The 20,272-nt window shown below is 41.4% G+C and overlaps 1 protein-coding gene and 1 long non-coding RNA gene across 2 annotated transcripts; both read right to left on the reverse strand.

Annotated features, from left to right (window-relative positions):
• Window positions 1-1,233: 1,233 nt before the first annotated feature.
• LOC119216921 (interferon-induced protein with tetratricopeptide repeats 2-like) lies at window positions 1,234-5,683 on the reverse strand. The gene is made up of 2 exons (XM_037470154.2): window positions 3,724-5,683; window positions 1,234-2,952 (listed from the first exon to the last, which is right to left on the reverse strand). The coding sequence occupies exons 1-2, from the start codon at window positions 3,741-3,743 to the stop codon at window positions 1,671-1,673; spliced, it is 1,302 nt and encodes a 433-aa protein (XP_037326051.2). The 5' UTR covers window positions 3,744-5,683; the 3' UTR covers window positions 1,234-1,670.
• Window positions 5,684-13,780: 8,097 nt separating this feature from the next.
• On the reverse strand, window positions 13,781-17,909 carry LOC134132206 (uncharacterized). The gene is made up of 4 exons (XR_009956728.1): window positions 17,359-17,909; window positions 16,817-16,971; window positions 15,261-15,394; window positions 13,781-13,953 (listed from the first exon to the last, which is right to left on the reverse strand). It is a non-coding gene; the product is annotated as an uncharacterized LOC134132206 (long non-coding RNA).
• Between the last annotated feature and the right edge of the window lie 2,363 nt (window positions 17,910-20,272).

Here is a 20,272-nt window from a genome sequence, read left to right on the forward strand (position 1 = left end):
GTGACGGGATTCAGGTTCCGTCGAGTCCGGAGTGGCAGAGAACCTGAGACTGGCGCAAACAGGAGAGCATTAATGGTAGACAAGCTTATGGCGCGCCAGCGCCGTTGCGTTAGTTCCCGGTTGGTGAACTGACGATCTGGCGAGGATTGTGTGGAAGGCTGGAGAATATAAGGCCTGGAGCTGATTAGCGAGATGCCTTTCAGCCGTGCAGGTCAATTGGTGGGAGGGGCACTCCCCAGACCACGACACAATCCTGCTCAAGAATGAGGTTTGGCCCACCTGAGCTCATTTTGCCTAAATAAATTAAAATGATTAAGCTGTACCTGGACTTTTGTTAAGGTACTTGTCGAAATGAGTGCCTCAAATCAATAATGTCGAGCCATTCTCTTCATATTATCATTTTACATTTTTCACCTGAAAGTAACTGTTTTTTATTGTTTTTAATTGTATGTATTATGCCTGGTTTATCTGTTGGTTTTATTGTTTATCTGTTTGTGCTATGTCTGTGCTGGTTTTACTTTAAAGTGTCTTTGAGTATCATGTAAAGTGCTCTATAAATAAAATGTAGTATTATTATTACTGAAGAATTTAGCTGACAAATAGTATTCTATCTTAATGTACAATCTGGTATATATATGCATTCCACATATGTTGTCTGGATTGTATTTATGGTAATGTAAATTTTAGATTCATGTGAATGTGTAATGTCCAGATGCACTCCAGAGACCCTCACCTCTTAAAGAAAGCTCAGCTGATCCCCCAGGTTCACCTCTCTCTGAACCTCGAAAAAGTTTTTCTTTATTATAGTTATTGGTGGTAGTAATAGTTTTAGTAGTAGAAGAAGTAGCAGTCTATAAATGCATATTAATAAAGCTAAAATCATCTGTAATAGTTCAATACACTCAAAATATGACATTACACTTCCATTCATTGTCTTACTTTAGGGTGTCTTCCTAACTTTGAGTTTGTGCCATTTTGCTTCCATATCATCTACCAGTGGAAAGAAAATACACGTTTAGGTTTTTATTTACAAGACAAGAAACAGAGACAGACAACCTAACCCTAACCTGGGAACCCTTTGAAGGATGTAAGTGGATCAAAAAATGGTCTTATTTGCACATCAAAGGTTCCAATCACAGCCGACTTCCTTCAGCAGGTGGTCGTCGGTAGTTGGTGGACCGTGAAGGGGTAAATCCCCATATATATATATATATATTTATAGATATATAGAGAGAGATATTTTATTGCATTTTACAGGCTTAGATGACATGCACATATAAAAAAAAAGGAAAACAAAGAACACCTGGTGTGTTATTAAGGATGACTTCATATATCTTATAATACCTAGGTTAAGAGTTAAAACTACAGAGCAGGTATTTCATATATATTCCAGAATATGGTCTTGCCTATAAGGTTAAAACATAGGCACTTTGAATTTATGTGTCTCTTCTTTCCTATCCTAAACCCTTAATGGTTCATCGTCCTTAAAACTTCATCTAACAACATTAACAATTTTGCATATTATGCTATCCTCTCAACAGTAGAAACCCTTAAAGTCGTTGAAATTGAGAGGCCTGATTACGATCAATGATATAATAACATATATTAATGCTATAATAAAGATGTGTCGGTCTTTAATGGACCACAAGAACATGGTGGTATTTGTTACACTATGGCTCTTGCAGGTTTTCCAGAAACTCCTCTACTTCTCCCCACATTGGGTCCCTGTGTCTCTCTACAACCTCCACCAGAATCTTAATGCTGTTCCTACGGAAGGAGGATTGATGTGGTATGGCCGCCACCTTCATGTGATATCTTATTGCCCTTTGGTACTCCCTTCGATCACACTTTGAGTATTTAGCATAATTGTTGTAAAGGAGCTGTTGGTCTTCAGGTTCCAGCTCACTTTTTAGCAGCTCCTGGTAGATTTGCTCGGCTTCATCCTTGCTGTGATTGGACTTTGCATGGATATTTGCGAGGTCTACTTTCTTCATAAGCGAACAATGAGGGTATAGAGAAATCACCTCCTTAAGGAGACTGATTGCTCTGTCCAGCGTCCTCTGCTCTGGTCGACTGTAGCTAAAATAAATTAACCATTTATAGTAGAGTGCGGCACATCTCTTCAAATAGCGTTCCTCTGGATGATCTTCCAGAGCCTGTTCTGCCAGATCAACGGCCTCCTCTATTGATAGATGGTTTCTATAAATCTTTAGTAACCCTTTTAGACCACTGTAGCTACTGACAGGGTTTCTCAAAACCTTTCTAGCCAACTGGCGTGCTTCATCTGCAATCATTTCCCCTTTCTTAGCGCGTTCCTCAAGGTAGTAAACTGCGAGGCGCAAGTTCTCCGGATCCTGTTCTTGGGCGACCCTTATTTTCTCCAAGGCGTCAGCGTCTAACCATGAGTTGCTGCACAGTACGTGACTGGTGTTCCACTCCACCATGTCTGGCTGCATCTTAATGGCTTTCTGGAAGTAAACTGACATCAGCTCTCGTTCTATGCCAAACTTCATCAGGGTCCAGGCTTTTTCAGCGTAGAGCTCTGCATGGAGCTCGTCCTCCGATGGAGTTGGGTATTTCTTCTTCAGGACGTCGACCTTTGAAAGGTAAGCCTCGCTCTCTGCTTGGTCTCCCAGGAGGTGGTGCAGCCAAGCCAGGTTCCCGTAATTCACCACCAACCAGGGACCTTCATCTGCCCCTCTCATCTGGCGGAAGGCCTCTGCAGCCTGGAGGAACAAACTCAGGGCGTCTTCGGTGGAGCCCAGCTTGCACTGAATGAACCCCCTCTGGTTGTAGATGTGACCCACCCAGCTGTTTCCCTCCTCCGTGCCGATGTCCACCAGCTTGTCCCTTAAATGTAAAAGTTTGTTCTTCTTGGGGTCGAGAATCCAAGTAAAGTGGCACTGGAGGGCCTCCAGTTTGGACCTCAGTGTTGCTTCACTCTGACCAGCACTGAATTAAAAATAATAGATATTACAAGACAAGAAACAGAGACAGACAGACGGTAATGGAGATGAGTTAACTAAAGGGTTGTCACAAATTGTATTCTAGAAAGAGGTACTAAAAGCACAAAAACATTTTCTGCTTAGAATTTTGTAAGAGTCTTGCCAAACCCTTCTTACCAAACATTTCACAATGCTTTTTCACAAAACATTTCACAAAGCATGACATATGTTGCAATCAATGGGACAGTAAAAGGAAACACACATTTGGAATGGCAACCCACAGAACCAGTCCAAGCCTCATCACTTCAAACAGACCTCAAGAGACATCACCTCTTTGTGACGGCTAGTAGCAACAGTCAACTCAGACTCAGATTGGTACTTTCAGACCACACCCATCTTTGCCTTCATTTTGATCTTAACTACCAGGGGCCAGGGGCGTAAAAAATGTCCAGAAAGGGGATAATGGCCCCCTTGCTTTGACCCCGCCCATCTTTAAACTTAACTCTAATATTGATCTAAACGACACATATGTTACGTGACTGCATCTTAGAGTTATAAAGCTATCGTAGTTACAAAATCTATTTACAGACACGCAGAGATAATCAAACAGGATAGTTCCTGCTACAATGGGTGTCTCGAGGATCGCATTTTTCCCCAATGACACAAACATGGATTCAAAATGTAAAATTGATACAAAGGGTACATTTGCAATGGGTTATGAAATGACCATCAATTATTTACTTCAACAACAATATTAAATGTAGCTGCAGCCACTTACCTCATCATTAGCTGTTTCATCCACTCAGCAGTTCTCTGAATATTAGTTAGAGTGGCTGGATTTTGCTCTTGATGTTGCTTTAGTTTCGCTGGTACAAAATCAGTAATGTCCAAGTTCTGCTTGGTTTTAAATGATCTGATATTGTTGCGCACGCAGCTTTAAATGTTGACAAAAAGGGAAAGCCAATTGTAGAGGCGGGGCAATTGCACATGAAGTCTCGGGTGATGTGGTAACACGCTTTTTTCTTTTGTTTCCCAGTAATGGAAACCTACAGCCTCATCTGGTTGAATTAAAACATGTCGTCAAGTTCTGTAAATATTTCTTCTCTTAAAGGAGCATTGCTAAATATTAAGAAATAGAATATGATATATATACAGCGGGTGAAATAAGTATTGAACACGTCACCATTTTTCTCAGTAAATATATTTCCAAAGGAGCTATTGACATGAAATGTTCACCAGATGATGGGAATAACCCAAGTAATACAAACAAAGAAACCAAAACCAAAAAGTTCAGAAATAAAGTTGTGTGTAATAATGTGAAATGATACCCGCTGTATAAGTATGTTTTTATCAGAGTATAATGGCCTGAAATTAAACATAAAGCCTTTTAAATCTAATCAAGGAATGGGTAGTTTTCCACCATCTTGCACTGCTGTGTTTGTAAAGCAGCTCAGAACGGACAATGGCTCTGAGCTCTTCCAACTCCAAAAACGAAATACATTGTGTCAGTGAGCAGAGTTGTTTGGGATGGGTCACGTTGAAGACGACTCTATTTAACTACAACTTTGCTCGTTACTGCATTAAAACATTCGCAAGGAAAATACCAACGCTTTACTAATACATCAGTTTAACAAACATAAACAAAAGTGAAACCTCATTCAATTTGCTGCTCTCAGCCATCACTCTACATTTACACACACATTCTTTGCTGGCTGACACATAAGTATATGGTACAAGTATATATACTTTTGACTATAGGCCTAGAACCAGCATGACCAGCATAATTAATGCTACTAAACCTGCAAGACCAGCATGTGTTGTGTTTTTGTGCTGGTTAAATGTAATGTAATGCCAAGAAACACTTGATATCAAATGATCTGGTCTGTGGCATCCAACAAAGACTACAGCTACTACTACTACTACCCAAAAAGGCCATACATTTCAATATTTGTAGCTTCTTTGCTAAGAATGTCAAATGTATAGCAAGGCATTAATGATGTCAAAAACACAAACACACACACACATACACGCACACACACACAGCAATGCGATGTATGACTTGATGGCAGCTGGTTTGGAGGGAATCCTCTTGCCTTTAGCCGCCTGGAGTGTGTGACAGAACTTCCACATTAGCCTTTAGTTTTTACACAGAACAGCGGTGGCTTGGAACAAGTCCTATGTTTGTCCAACTCAAGTGATGTCACTTGAGGACAGTTATCAAGCTTCAAATAGCTCCCTCTAGGCCCTGCATTCTCCATCACCAGGACAGTCACTGATGTCTAAAACTACTGGAGCATCACTTTAACAGCAATGCAGCATACCATTGGACCTGAAGGTGGTGTATTTTCAACAGATGACCACAGGGTGTCAGTGGTAGCTCGATGCTGGTTTAGTTTCCTGACTGGCCAAGGGATGCAAGACTGTAATCAATGTGCCATGCACATAAAGAGAAACAGCATATATTTAGTGTAGAAAACCCTCAGGCAGGTGACTACAACAACAACAACAAAACTACACTTACCATCCAAATGTTAAGTGTATAGTAAAGCATTCGTAATCAAAAACATACGCACACACAGCAATGTGATATATGACTTGAGTGCAAACGAATAGATTTCACTATTCAGCAGCTGGCTTGGGTACATCTGGAGCGGCGCATCATGCCTTTAGCCACCTGGAGTTCAGCCCAGAGAGTGAATGAGTGTGCTTCAGATCACAGGCCCTTGGCTGGCTGCTCATTACTGAACAAAGCATTAAATCCTTGACTGTAAATAACGCGATAACTGCTGTGCACTGCCCTGCGTTACTAGGAATGGGCAGGCATTTTTCTTTTTGTCCTCCCTGCTACCTTTCTCCCTTCATCAGTCTTTCTATTTCTTCACAATGACTCGAACTCAATTCTACACATGCTATGTAATTATTCCACCCCAGTTGCTCCAGGGGGAAGAGAACAAGAAGAGAGCAAGAGGGCTCATTCCTCAAAAGCAAGACCCCACAATTCATCCCCGCCTCCACCCTCACCCATCTCCATCCAGCCTCCAATGTGCTCCAGGAGACACAGGAGGAGGGAAATCACAGCGTTATTTCCACGGCTTCACATAAATGCCACATCAGCAGCTTTGGTGGAGAGAAAATCAAGGCATGGAATAAGAACACATGAGGCCATTCCACAGATACATGAGTGCAGGGACACTATTTATATGGGCGGTATAATGCAGGTTCATTTGCTTTGTATAGGTGACATCAAAATGCCTGTTGAGAAATGAACATGTAACTCTAACAGGGGGGGGGACTTCACTATGGGAGTGTTTTTCACAGCACGCCGAGCGAGTTTAGTATATCTGTGATAATTTCCCTTAATTTTTGGTAAGGTTTTTTGCACATAATGTGATTTTGTAGTAGCAGCAAGTAGAAAAGCTTTCTTCACACACTAAGGTCTCCAGTTTCACTAATTGGTTTATTGTATGTGAGCTTTCATAGACATACTTTCTTCAGACACAGAGCAGACTGAACAATGTGCTTCATAAAGGCATTACAGTATCTCTGTGTCCCTGAAAATAGATAAATATATTATAGATAACTTAAGGAGCTGTGTGGACTACAGAAATGCATTCAAGTTGCTTTATATAACCGTAATAAACCGTGATTGGATGAAAATAAAATACTAATATAATGAGGGGCAAATATAAATACAAGGTTGGATGATGGTTTCAATGAATGCTTCCAAAACTTTTGCCTTGATCAGATATCAACAAACCTTTAATCAGGCTGTTAGTTGAGGTCTTCACACAAGCGTGAAAAGTGTTGATTTAAAAGTAATATATAATCCTCAATAAAACAGATCTCAGTGTTTTGTTTGTAGATAGACTTGGATTTTTGATGTTTGAAGAGCCGTCTGAATCACTTGGCTTTTTGAGATTCCATGAACATTGTCTTGAAAAAAATCTATATCTAAACATATTGGTTTGACTTGCACAAGACCTGAAATGGCCTCCATACACGCAAAAACATATCTTGTTTGTGCCCATGTTGCTATATAACTGAGCCATCATTGCGATGCCACCTTGAATTCTTCTTTACATGCCTTCTCTGGTTGCTCAAATGCAATTAGATCTTCATGTTAATCCAATCCCCGGCACCGATTGTCTGTCTGTTTATTTGGCCATCTGCTTGGCTGCCTAGATCTCAGCTGCAGACATGATGGCAGTTAACACACGTACAGTGCAGCAGATCGGATGTACCTCACTGTAAACACGGCACACAAACAGGAGGTGACACAGGAACACAGGAATAAGACATCACCGGGGACTGAGTGTGCAGGAGCAAACTAAATGTGCTGTCAGAAAAGAGGCGTCTTTCTCCTCCAAGGAGTTACAGAGGGAGCGTGCAAGCTGTTGTGATGCTCACCATGGCGACCTTACAGGACAGGCTGCTTGTTTTCTTTCTTCTCATCTCTCTACGCCCTCATGCACCTCTTCCTCGTCTGTCTGTCTTTCCCTGTATCTGTATATCGGTGTCTGCTTCCGTCTATCAGAAGTAACAATGTAGTAGTGTCTCTCCAGCGTTCCTTTTGCCTTAACTTGCAATACACACAAGCTACAGCAGGTACAATGATTTCTACCTTCAGAGCCGACTCTATATCATGCATTATCTTAAGCTTTTTGACTTTTTGGGGTTTTTGTTTCACTTTGATCAGACGTTTTTGGGTGAAAAGAAAGTAAATGCATTAGTAATGTGAGAAATACAGAGATGTAGCCTCTTCTGAAGGTCTGAGGTCAGGTTTTGGAATATGTCTTTCACATGTGTAGTCTGGTTTAAGAAAAGAACTGTGTGAATAATCATTTTTTTTACATTGTTCTTTCTTTATTTAATTGAAGAAATTTTCCAAATACACTTTTCAATATCGCTGGCTATAAAATGTTTGGTGACGTCTTCTCCATTTGCTGATTTGGGGAAACTTTCACTCGGGCAACTGTATACCAGCAGAATACACCTTATGCATAACAGTCGACCCAAAGCCAGGATGTCACCGCTATGAAGTGCTCTCACCGATGTGATAAACACCGGTGCCTCTCCACAAACTCTGCGTTGACAGGAGCCCGACGTAGAATCCTTTTGAGATGTGAATTTAGCAAACATCTCAAATGCAAAACTGCGTTACCATGGCTGTTCAGAATCTGAATCGTGCACTGATCAACGTGTAGCTCTTAGAATAAGAACCAGGCCATCACAAGCAGACGACCCCACGGAGTTGCATAAACAGCTCCTGAGTGCTCCTTTTTTACAACACAGGTCTCTCTGTGATCTTTTTGGCTCGTCCCGGATGTGTGTGCTGCTCACTGGACGGAGGTCAGAAGGAGGTTGGAAATGCTACACGTACCCGAGAACCGTCTTGTGCTGGAGGGATGCTCATGTAGAGCTGAATGAAGCTGAACCGCTTCTGAGAAGTGATGCTTCACACAAAGGTTTCCATGGATACCTGCTCTGAGGGCTTTACTCCATCACATCCTGCTCCAACAACATGTTATTGCTATGAATGACATCCATGACACAGTCATTATGTGTATTTTGGGGATGAATATATTTATTCTTCCAGTTTGGAGCCAAAATGTACGTGTGTAGGACAAACTACACACACACACACACCAAAAACTCTTTTCCCTTTCCCAGCTCCGTGTGCTCTAAATATCTTGGCTGTAGCTGCTGGATGCCAGCAGGGGGTGGAAGGTGTTGCTAGGGGGTGAGAGGTGCCGGCTGTTGGGCAGCAGGGCGGTTGATGGAGTTTGGCAGTTACATCTGCCCCTGTAGGCTCCATGGCAATGAGTGACAGTGAGAAAGAAGCACCTTGGAAACCGGGGTCAGGGGTTAGACAGTTAGCATGTTGTTCACGAAGCCCGCGGGAATACATAATCATATTACTGTCAGAGGAAGCAGAGGAACATGTCCGCAGATGGCTGCAGGGTTGTGAATTGAAACTCTGTCTGGGATCCGGGAGTCGTAATTATTTTATAGGTTCTAGTGTACTTTAAAAAAAAAATAGTGAGTTAAATAAGGATATAGTTTGTACAAAAGACTGTATTTTTCTTTCACTGTCTTCAGGATGAAAAGCTTCAGGTCAAGTAATTAAGGTCACGGAGAAAACACAGTTAAAATGAAGGAGTATGATATCACGTCGATACATTACTCCAACCTTCAAACCCCTATTTTTCTTCTTGCTGTTTCCTGTGTTTAATACTATTTTTGCAGGGTTGCAGAGCTTGGAAAGATGTATGTCCTCAGCCTTAAATACCTTGAAACTAGGGTGGGTTGTGTTTTCTAGAACATTTTATTATATTCAACAGTAACGAATGAATCAAATGCTGCGGCAGAACTGTGTGAATAGGCCCGTCGACTCATTCCTTTGAGCTGAAAGTGATGATTGCGTGGACTACATGCATGTCTGCTGGTGAATTTATTGCTTATCACCGGCGTCTGCTGCGAGCCGCTAGCTCATAACCTGCGAGTACTAACAGTAGCCATGTTTGTCGTTTACGTTAACGGAGAGAGTTTTTGACAAATGGCTTTGGAGGGAGGCCTGAAGGGACACACAGTCAGTGTTGCCAACTTAGCAACTTTCGTGCCCGATTTAGTGACTACAGGAGTTCTACACTGGGCAGTATTTATCAGCTTTTCTCCATGTTACCCCTTTTAACCAAGTGTTTTAGTCTTTTTGTATACCAGCCTTTACTAGTGTGGTTTGTACATGTAATTCCTGGAAATGTCCACTGCAGGTGTAGAAGTATTTCACATTTTTGTCAGCCTCAAATGTTCACACATGATACACTTTCAGCTGTCCGATAAAAGCCGTGTTGCTCTACCCTGTCTCTGGCGTCCCTGTCTAGCTTCTCATCTTAGTGAAATGGTGTCACTTGCACATAATGTCTCCCTCGGGATGATTTAGGCTTCATACATATCCACCTCATTTATTTTGCAAGCCTTGGGACTGCAAACCGATTATGACTGCTCTCCGTGTGGGTGTTTGTGTGTGTGTGTGTGTGTGTGTGTGTGTGTAAGAGAGAGTTGTGCTCGACAATTTACCCTTAAACTCTTCTTCTTCTTCAGAAACAAAACAACCTGAGGAAACACTGTGCACCATCAGCCCGTCTCATCTCCTCTGCATTTACTGTAGCCCGCAGTGACTGACTCATCAATCCGTCCTTTCCTCTCTAAAGTTATGGCACCCGCCGGGAGGACTTACGGCCATCATGTCCCTCAGCATTTCTTTAATTGTTTTGTGCATTCCGTTGCCCTCCCCCGCACACACACTTTATTAGTCCACAGCCGACGGAATTTAGAGATGAAAAACATTTCCAGATTTGGTTTGAATCGAGACTTTTGCTTTCTTCATTTATATCACAACCTTACCTTTAATACATGTGTGTAATGTTTGGAGTGATTATGATGAAAGAAGTGAATGTTCTGTATTTCCCACTGCGTTTAATTTTTGTACTTTTTGTTAAATTGACTAAATTAAAGGTCAAACCAGTTGTACTGTATGCATTATAAACAATTTCAAAAATATAGACTTCCCCCTATCATTTGCCGGACATGTGCACTGCTCCACAAGCCTGCACATGAACACGCTTTCCCCAGCAGAGCCCTCAGTCAATAACCATGGCAACCGATTACGTCCACAATTTCCTCTCAAGCGTCTCACTTCATTTAAAAAAAAAAGAAAAAAAGCACAGCATAACAGTTTGGTCCTCATGGTCACACATCTACTCTTACAGCATTTTGCTGTTGAATACAATGCTGGTGTTTATCCTGCTAATTATGTTGCAGTCTTTTGCTCTGTGGCTGTCATCTAGCAAAGTGTCGCTATTCATAGAGGCAATCAATGCCAACCACCAGGAAGAGTGACAAAACAAAGCTCTTTGACGTGTGAGGCTGCTTTAGATAGCATCTATAAATAACCTGAACTGAGTCCGCTTGAAACAATTAAAGACTGGGCTGTTTATTAACGCTGTGTTTATTGTTTCCCTTTAAAAACTGAAGGAGGAGAACATGATGGGGTATTCGATCTGTATAAGAAAAATGTCACTGGCTTAAGGTGTATGCATTGATGAAGTTAATATTGGTTATCCAATACTACAGCACTATCAGAAAGATTCACTCTCAGACTCAACATTTCATTAATCATCTTTGCCCTGAACTGAAGCTGAACAAAGGTGCATGATTATTTTCGTTAATTATTAAATCCATGTGATGTCACCAAGTGGGGAAAAAAAGGAGAGTTGAGAAGACATGGTAAAAACCTTTATGTATTGTTTCATCTGGTATACCGACCAAAACTTAAATATTTACCATTCAGTTCAAAATTTTTAAAGACAGAAAATATGTTAAATCTGAAAAAAACTTAACTGATTAAGGGATTACCAAAATTGGTACAAATACATTCTTTGCTCCAACTATGGATTATCTATAAATGATAACTAGTAACTTTGGGCCAAATATTATGGCTTAGAGTTAACTGGTCCTAAGTTTGAACATTTCTCAAATGGCTTAAAAATTGAACAAAATATTATCACATATCTGCCGGACTGAACAAATGATCTGAATTTCCTCTTGATTTTTTGCCACTTTTGTCCCCCCGACACTGAAGTGCTGTAATCAAATACAGATGAATAAAAACTGACGGGAGTCCCAGTTGATCCTCTTTCCGAGTCGCTCGACTCTCTGTATCATCTGTGTTCAGCCACAGTAAAACAACGCCCTTCATTTGTTCAACTAAATAGTCTTGGCTACATTCATTGCCCTTCCCTCTGTCTCCTTGCTCTGTTCATAGCAACATTTGTCTTTATTCAGTTCCACTGCACCTAATGCAGGGCCAAACACTCATGGCACAGAAAAAGAGTCAAATATTGCATGACAATAAACAAATAAACACGGTGGCTCTTTGTTGTTCACCCGGACAGAAAAGCCAAAAGCATCTCGGCCCCCTTCTCACTCTTGCAGATCAATGGAGGGCATTGAGTGATGGTCAGAGTGAAGCCCCTTATTTGGTAACTTGAATGAACAAGCGTGAACAAAAACAAAATCTGTATGGAGGCCGAGGGTGGAATGGGGGGGGGGCAAAACGCTATGTTTGGTGGTCAATTGGCAAAAGCCTGCCTGCATCCCACTTAGTTTATTCCTGCTCTCCCCAACCTATCATGCCTCGCCTTTTCTTCTGAGTTATTGCACCGTGTGAATGCTCCCTGAGGGAGGGAGCGCCTGATTAGATGTAATCAACGTCATGTCTTTGCTTCCTATGGAGATGAGTGAGGAAGACGGGTAGTAATAAATTAGATATGCGAAAGACGTAGGTTTGATTATACAAAGTGTAGTTGGGGTGCACGGTATCATTTACTACATTCATACAAATGTATTTGATATGCTAAGTATCATTATTAATCACGGTTTCCATAATAATGGTAGTATAGACAAACACTGTAATGTCTCAGACAGAAATCCCAGTATCTATTTAAATGTCAGCACTGACCCTTTAAACAGACCTCACTAAGCAGGTTTTGAGACGCTGTGTCGGTGATCTGCTATGCTATGTTGGCATAGCTTATGTATAAAAGGTGATCCAAAAACTCTCCCCTGTGTGTGTGTGTGTGTGTGTGTGTGTGGGGGGGGGGGGGGGGGGGGGGCTGTGTTTGTGTTTGCATCACCCATCTGCTCTCCTCAGTATGTAAACAACCGAGCACGGCAGCATCACGAGGGTCTTTCTCTTCATCCGGCTCGCTGTCATTCCTCGCCGCTCTCTCACCTGTCTGTGTTTGTACGCCCTTAACCTTCACCCTGTGTGCACATTTGTCAACACATCTCATTATAAAAAAATGTGTAATGAAATAGCTGAGACGGGGGAGTCTTGTGTAATGTGATGTGTAACCTTGTCATTCAGGCAATTGGAAATTGTTTGACTTTAGAGAAAAATAATCAAAGGACACAAATTCTCTTTTGACAAAACAAAAACAACTGTATCTATTGTTTGTTTGTGGTGAAATTTACAAGCGTAGCAAATAAAGTGGGGAAAAGCCGTAAATTGGAAGAAATGATGAAACAGAAATGAGGGCAGCAACACTTGTGGCCAGAGAAATTGTGAAAGGTATGAACCAAACTTTTGATTGAGCTTTTACTTCGTACAATTTATATTTCTTGTGGCACAGCATCTGTGTCAAATCTGTAACAATAATAACAATCATATTAACGCTTGAATAGTTTTGTAATATCACTGCCCGATCTGGGGAAGGCATAGATCTGACCACACCGAACCAACAAGGGTGTGATCTGTTAAATGAATGCGTTGCTTGGATGTTTTACAGAATGTAGCAAAAATTGAAAAAAAAAATGACGACAACTAAGCAAAAATAAAAAGATCTACCCTTAACCTGAGGAATCCCTGAGCACTAACTGGTTGAACCCTCCTTTGACCTTTTGCCTGCAGAGACTCAAACTCATGAGTCTGTGTCATTGGATCAAAACGCTGGGATGGATCACGTATCCATCCCATACAATTGTCCGGACCCAATTTCGTCACATCTACTTTTTTTTTTTTTTTTTTTTTTACATCGATCTTATTCCAACTGTGAATAAATGAGTTATTCCACTGCACCGTCTGTGAAGCAGCATTATTTTCATACATATTTTTTTCATTATGCAGGATCTTTGTCACACGTGTGATATGCATGTACACAAAGGTCCAGCCTCCTACTCTTGTCATTCAGGCTCTCAGTCTACCTCTGCCCTTTCCTCACCCCACCTTATCCTCTTCCCCCCCCCCCCCCCCCCCCCCCCCCCTTCCCCCCAGTCTCTCATCCTTCCCCTCCCCGGGGAGCAACATGGTTTTGCGGCCATGTGATGTGAATTCCAACATCGGCGTCTATCTGCCAAGCCGAGTCCTGCGATGTCGATGCCCAGAATTTCTTGTTTTACCTTCCTTTGACTCCTACCGTGTCGATTATGTTCCCTCTGCAGCTCGGAGCTGGAAGTGCAATCACATCATGAACCAGAATTCAATTCACTTATTTGCCTCCATCACTTGTACTTGCTGTAGCCGACGGATAAATGCCTGATTCGACTCCCATGCAAGGAGCTAATTTGATGAACAAGAAAGCACAACATTGAAAGTGATCTTCAAGAACATCTGATGTGCTCGGTGGCACACATGGCACATGGATAAAGTCCTTGTTCTGCTGCCATGGGAACAAAAGCTCAGTTTAGATTGCCGAGGGATTCTGGGCTTCCGAACCGTTGATGTCTAGTTGTTCATTTTGCAAAAGCAAAAAATGCGATTATTCTGGTTTTGAAAGCTGCCGCTTGCTCAAATTTCATTCAGTTGGGGCATGTTGTAGTGTTTACACACAATATGTAAAGGAAGTCCACCTCTCTATGTTTTAATATAAAGGCCACGCTATGATTAACTTCCAAGACACTAGGTCTTTGAACTTGCCTGCAAGCCTCACCATTGGTGAAGTATTAATAGCTAGGATTTGTATCCGGTTTGGTCTCAGTTCAATAACCCATCCTCCCAAAATAAAAACCTATGTGACTGACAACAGAAATCCCAGAAAAAACAATTCTTCTTGCTTCTTGATAACAAAGGAGCGCCTTAGGTTTTCATGGATGTTTGCAGACAGATGAGGAATAGATTGGATATTTTGTAAACATATCATGTGGAACTGGGAAGGAAACAAAAAAAATATGGTTTTTATCACAATGGATTTTAAACATTGAACTGAGACTACCAGAACTTCATCGAGCAAATGCCATCGCAAAGACATCACAAACAATTCTACTGAAAATATTAAAACTTGATGGTAAATCTTCCCACGTAATGTACATTTTTAAAAGGCAAATGTGTATGAAAAGGGTTGATTCTATGTCTGTTATTTTTTTTTTTAGTGAAGACGCTTAGCCTCAGGGCTGGCCACCAGAAAGTGAAAAGGTCTGGTAAAATGTCAACGAGTTAAGAGCCTTGTGAGGGCTCTTGTTGGATTTCAGCCATTAAAACATGTTTTTGCTCTTCATTCTCTTGTGTTAGGAATTTCCTCGTTCTGCTTTGATGAATAACAATTGAAAAAAAGAGGTAATCTTTGTTATCATTATGACCTTGAATTAAATTGACGGTAGATACATATATATATATCCCTCTCATCATTAGCTATGTTGATATTCATGAGAAGCTGTGAGTCTTTTATGCCTGATGATGATTGTAGTCTGAAATATTTCAGGGAAGATTCGTGGACAGTGCGAGGAGTATAAGTGTAGCTCCTGGTGTAAGTGACTCACCCGGCTTTTTGTGGAGCTTCTGTTTGTGATGCAGTTGTAGTTGCCCCTAGTTGCTTGTGTAAGCTCCACACGATGCACGCTGTAGCAGCAGCGGTTGCCTGCACTGTAGCCAGAGGCTGGACACACATCATTATCTGCAATGGGATAACAGAGCATCGGTTTCACGTCTCCACTGGGGTATGAAATTGAAGAGAGGTGACTTTATTCTGCGAAACAACTTGCCTGCTGCTCATTGTATTCAACGAGGATGTGTTTACGAGGGGTGTGTGTTTGTGTGCGCTGGCTTGTATTTAAGGAGTTTAGCAATTTACTTGAGATTTTACGGACCTATATTTGCAATAGGAGGCGCTTGTGGCATTATATTTTACCAATAAACAAGCAGTACTTTTGACTACTTTATTTGAATAAGCAGAGACTTCATTCGATTGCAACACTTCTTTATTTAACATACAAAAATATGAATTGTGCAGTTTTTGATTGAACTTAATCCTTCTATGTGCTGTAGTTTTGGGGATTCAAACATCAAGTGACTGTTGGAACTTTAAAATCCCCATGCCTAGCGGTCAGTGTATCGTTGGCTTGTGTTCTAACATCAATCATTATGCGCACAATGTGTGATCAACCTCTTTAGACACACTGATTTCTGTCTTTCAAGCACGCCCTAACTTCTGTTCGCCATTGGTATCTTTCTTTATATTCCCTCTTATATACTCTATAATGATCTATTTAATCTGGAGCGGCACTCGTAAAATAGCGATTTGCTTTTTTGTTCATGTTTACTAGTGAGAAGGATCCATTTTTGATCGCTACATGAATACGGCCTTTTCAAAATAACACGGGTATTTTTAGAATTAGACAATTGGGGTTAAGGTCAAAGTAACTTTAGCAGTGACTTTACCGAAGTTCGGAATGTTACATTCCACAGCGCCGTCTTCTGGACAGATTGACCCCCCTCCCTACCCAACCATTTGCAATGTGATTTTTTTGCAGTCTTTGTACTTCCTGGTCAAATAGATGTTGTGGGATATGTACAAATTGCACATTTATTTTCACTGGTAAATCTCCAAACGCTGGATGAAAACAGATTGAATATTGTTCCTTTAGTGTTTCTGTATAATTGTTTGACTTTCCAGCACCCCGTTGGGAGATGTTTTATTCCAATGGGTCGTAGCCACCTTTTTCTTCATGTCGTCAAAACTTTCTTCCACCTCTCAATATCTTTAACAAAGTCAGTTCAGGTTGGCTTTACATGTTTGCGCATGCCAACAGCCAATTTAATTAGTAATTAGATAATTAGTTCCACAGAGGAATCCCTCATTAAATGCTCTAACTACCTGACTAGACATACTGCTGACCAGCAATTTAGACTCACTGCAATTCCTAATAACCTAGTCTAATTACTATTTTGATGTTTTCTCATCAACAAATTACACCCCTTGCTTCAATCCACGCTCAAACACATTATCGTCAATGAATGTAATTGTCATTTTGCTAAGAAGTAGAACATGACAAATAACGATCATCCTTCGACCTGTTAGCAAGTTAACATGCATCACCTGACATTTCCACCAGCCAGCTCATCAGAGTGTGCGGGTAGGAGGGGACAGTGGTGTTGTCTTTCACATGAAACGGCTTCGGTGACACCGGGTGAACAGATTGTGTATATTGAGCTGAGAGAGTCCACCCGCCACCTGCGTCAGGGCACCCACTCCTGAGAATGTCAAAGGTTTCATGTTGATGTTAGAGCTAAAAATAAACTGATTAAAAAGTCTCCTCATAAACATCGTTCAGTGTCTTGTTGAATTCAGTTAATCTTGTCAAACACCTTTTGCACGTTTCATCCCATTGATAGTGATCCCTAACTATCATGTAAAACAAATGTCTTTCTTACTGAGTTATGGGGTTGAGAACAGACTGAAAGTCTTCTGCACAGTCCATTATCCCAATGAGATTACAGAACCGACAAAGTCAATATGTGACAGTAGCTACAGGCAACAGCCAGTACATGCTACGTAATGTACAACACCGCAGCAGTACCAGAAAGTGGAGGCAAACAGCTTAGTGAAGTGAGGATGAATATTGTTAGAAAGTGACCCACGGTATTGTGTATGTCTGTGTAACACCCTCAAAGATGGCACGTCGGGTTGGTCTTGATCCACTTTTTATTTATTCAATGCAGGTGACTGCAAAACACAAAAACATACTCATCAGCACCACAGCGCCAACTGTCGACGTTCTCCCCTGCTCAGAACCGGAACAAGCCCTAACTATATGCTCAATAGCCACGTAAACAACAGCCCCTCTGTGGTCACGTGACCACCGAGGGAAATGGCATAGAAGCTAATAACACTGAAAACAAGCTAGTTAGAAAACATACATATAACCTATTTTAACCCACTAACGCATCAAAACTCACATTCTACGACACATAACATGCTATTTTGGCTTCATACACACATCTAATTATTCCGGACACCAGCTCACCTGCAAAACACAAAAACATACTCATCAGCACCACAGCGCCAACTGTCGACGTTCTTCCCTGCTCAGAACCGGAACAAGCCGGCTCCGCAGGAGCGGGCTTAGATAAAGCCACCACCATTCGAATCGCGCTGCTGCCGCCTAGCGGTGAAGCTGGTGTACTTGTTATACCTGCGCACTTACATGCGCACTGAGGGCGCAACATCTGCATTCTGTGAGAAAAAATATGATAGAAAGCAATGGAAGCAGTGGAAGCATGACTTGTTTTATTCCACAGTGCTTTGTTCGCCTGTTGTGCTGAACGCATGTGTGTTTGTTGTATTATGTACAGCAGAAGGATACATGCATAAAGGGAGAAGATAAAATAAAGACAGAAGTGATGGGAATTTTCTTGTAAACAAACAAACAAATCACATTATTAGATTTCCAACCTAAAAGCTTCACTGCCTTTGTTGGTGCATTAGCTTCTTTATTTTGGCGTTACACACTACAACTGTCCACAGGGGACCAAGTCTCACTCTTACATGAACCTGTGGTAATCAGTATAACTGACTAACCCTCGCCAAAGACAGGCAGTTTACACCCTTTGAAAGAAAAATGTACATAATTATGTGTCTGCTTTTGTTGTTTTTTAATATTGTTTTTCTTTTGGAAAATAAAATAACTCAATGCTTTCTTGAAATAATGTTTTTTTTTAATGGGTGTCGGCATGTTTTGAAATGTTAATTCTTCTTTTAAATGTATAATTTGAATCTCGGACGTTGGACCTTGAGCAGCGTTGTGACGATGTGTTTGCATGCATTGCAAGGTGTCAGTTGCTGTCTGCACAGCTTTATTAACAAGCACAAACATGTCCACTGTACTCAAGTGAGTTCCTACTACTGTAGTAGGATTCTGTGCCTTCATTTCCTTTCCAACTGTGATTTCCATTTCTTCAGTGTCTAGTGGCCGGGCTGTGGCTATTTCCTGAAAGCACTATACTGTATAGAGACCGACTACAGCTCACTCCCACTCCAATGTTTGCCTCGGTGCTTTTTTCCAGCACCACGCAGCAGCAGGGTGCAGATCTCCGGTGCTGAAACTGAGGACTGAAGACTACATTAATCAAACCGAGAAGATGGTCAGGACAGATGTTTCCATATTGATGTGATGGATTTAATCAAACAGTGAGCCCATTCATCTTTTAGAAGACCAAGGGCAATGCTCATCTTAACCTTTGACCAATTATTCCCATGGAAACTATGACTGGAATATATAGGTATTAACACGCTCATGCATGCATCCACACACACACACGCACACACACACACACACACACACACACACACACAGACAGACGGATGAGTGTTTAGCGAGTTTTTTTTACAATAGTCGATTATAGTAGAAAATGTAACATCTTGCTGATTCTCAGCAAATAATAGATACCGTACGCTCACCAATAGATACTGTAAAAGGCTAATAGACCTAAATTCAGCTGAAGGATTAACATTGTCATCCCTAGAGCCATACTACCAGTGTGGGTTAAAAAACTCAAAGAAACTGCATTCATTATGATTAATACAGACTGGGAACAATAAAAACAAGAAATTAGGTACAAAAACAGAACATCGAGACAAGAGGCCATTCAATCCTCTGCAGTGTGTTTATGGAAGTACTCTACTGTAACTTCTGAAAACTTGAGAAACAGAATATATTCCACATCACGAAAAGTAATCATCAGTATTAAAGAGACTGTGGTCTGAGCTCGGGGAGTCCTCTGAGGTTTATTTACCCCCGTAGCTCAAGAGGAATAATCTGCAGCTTCTCATTTGCTTCGGTTATTTCTGGCCGTCTATTTTGACTAAGGCCTGAATCTTCTGCTGTCATGGGTCTCATGATGACAGTTGACGCATATTTCCCGCGGTGCAATGCATGGCATACTGATAAGAAACGAAAAGAACCTTGAAGAGCTTTTGGTTTGAAACAGCATCAACCTCCATCCTCCATCCTCCATCCTCCGAGAATTTATAAATTACTAATGGAAAAGCTTTATGTTTCATTTATCAAAAGTATAGATGTTTTTCTTGGTATTGTTTGGACTGCTGATGTTTAATGCTTTCTCCATTAGGACGCATCACGCTGCAGCAGCCCACTGGGGGAATGTTCATGATGGAGATTCACCAGTGAACCCTGGGCAGGTCTTTTTTGTCCGCTGGATGTCTGGGTCACAGTGCTCTGAATAAGTAGCGGTCACAACGCGTTTGTGCGACATGCAAACTACGCCGCTATGTTGGAGGCTTGGTGTGTCTTAGAAGAGATAATTGGTTACCAAAGCACGGGCAAAGGAAGCACAGACTGCAGCTCACGTATAATGAAGTGGCACATGGTGTTCGCTAATGAGCAGTTTTGGTGATCGTTTGGCCATATTTCAGGAAAAAAAATCCGGTCCCCACTTCCTACCCCCTACTTCTCGATCTTCAAACTTGGCCTTCATTTTGTTCTTAGCTATACAGCTGTTTTGTGACTCCACTTGTGACGCTCTCATAGCAACA

This window comes from Pungitius pungitius, chromosome 7, assembly GCF_949316345.1.
Source record: "Pungitius pungitius chromosome 7, fPunPun2.1, whole genome shotgun sequence".
Classification (NCBI taxonomy): domain Eukaryota; kingdom Metazoa; phylum Chordata; class Actinopteri; order Perciformes; family Gasterosteidae; genus Pungitius; species Pungitius pungitius.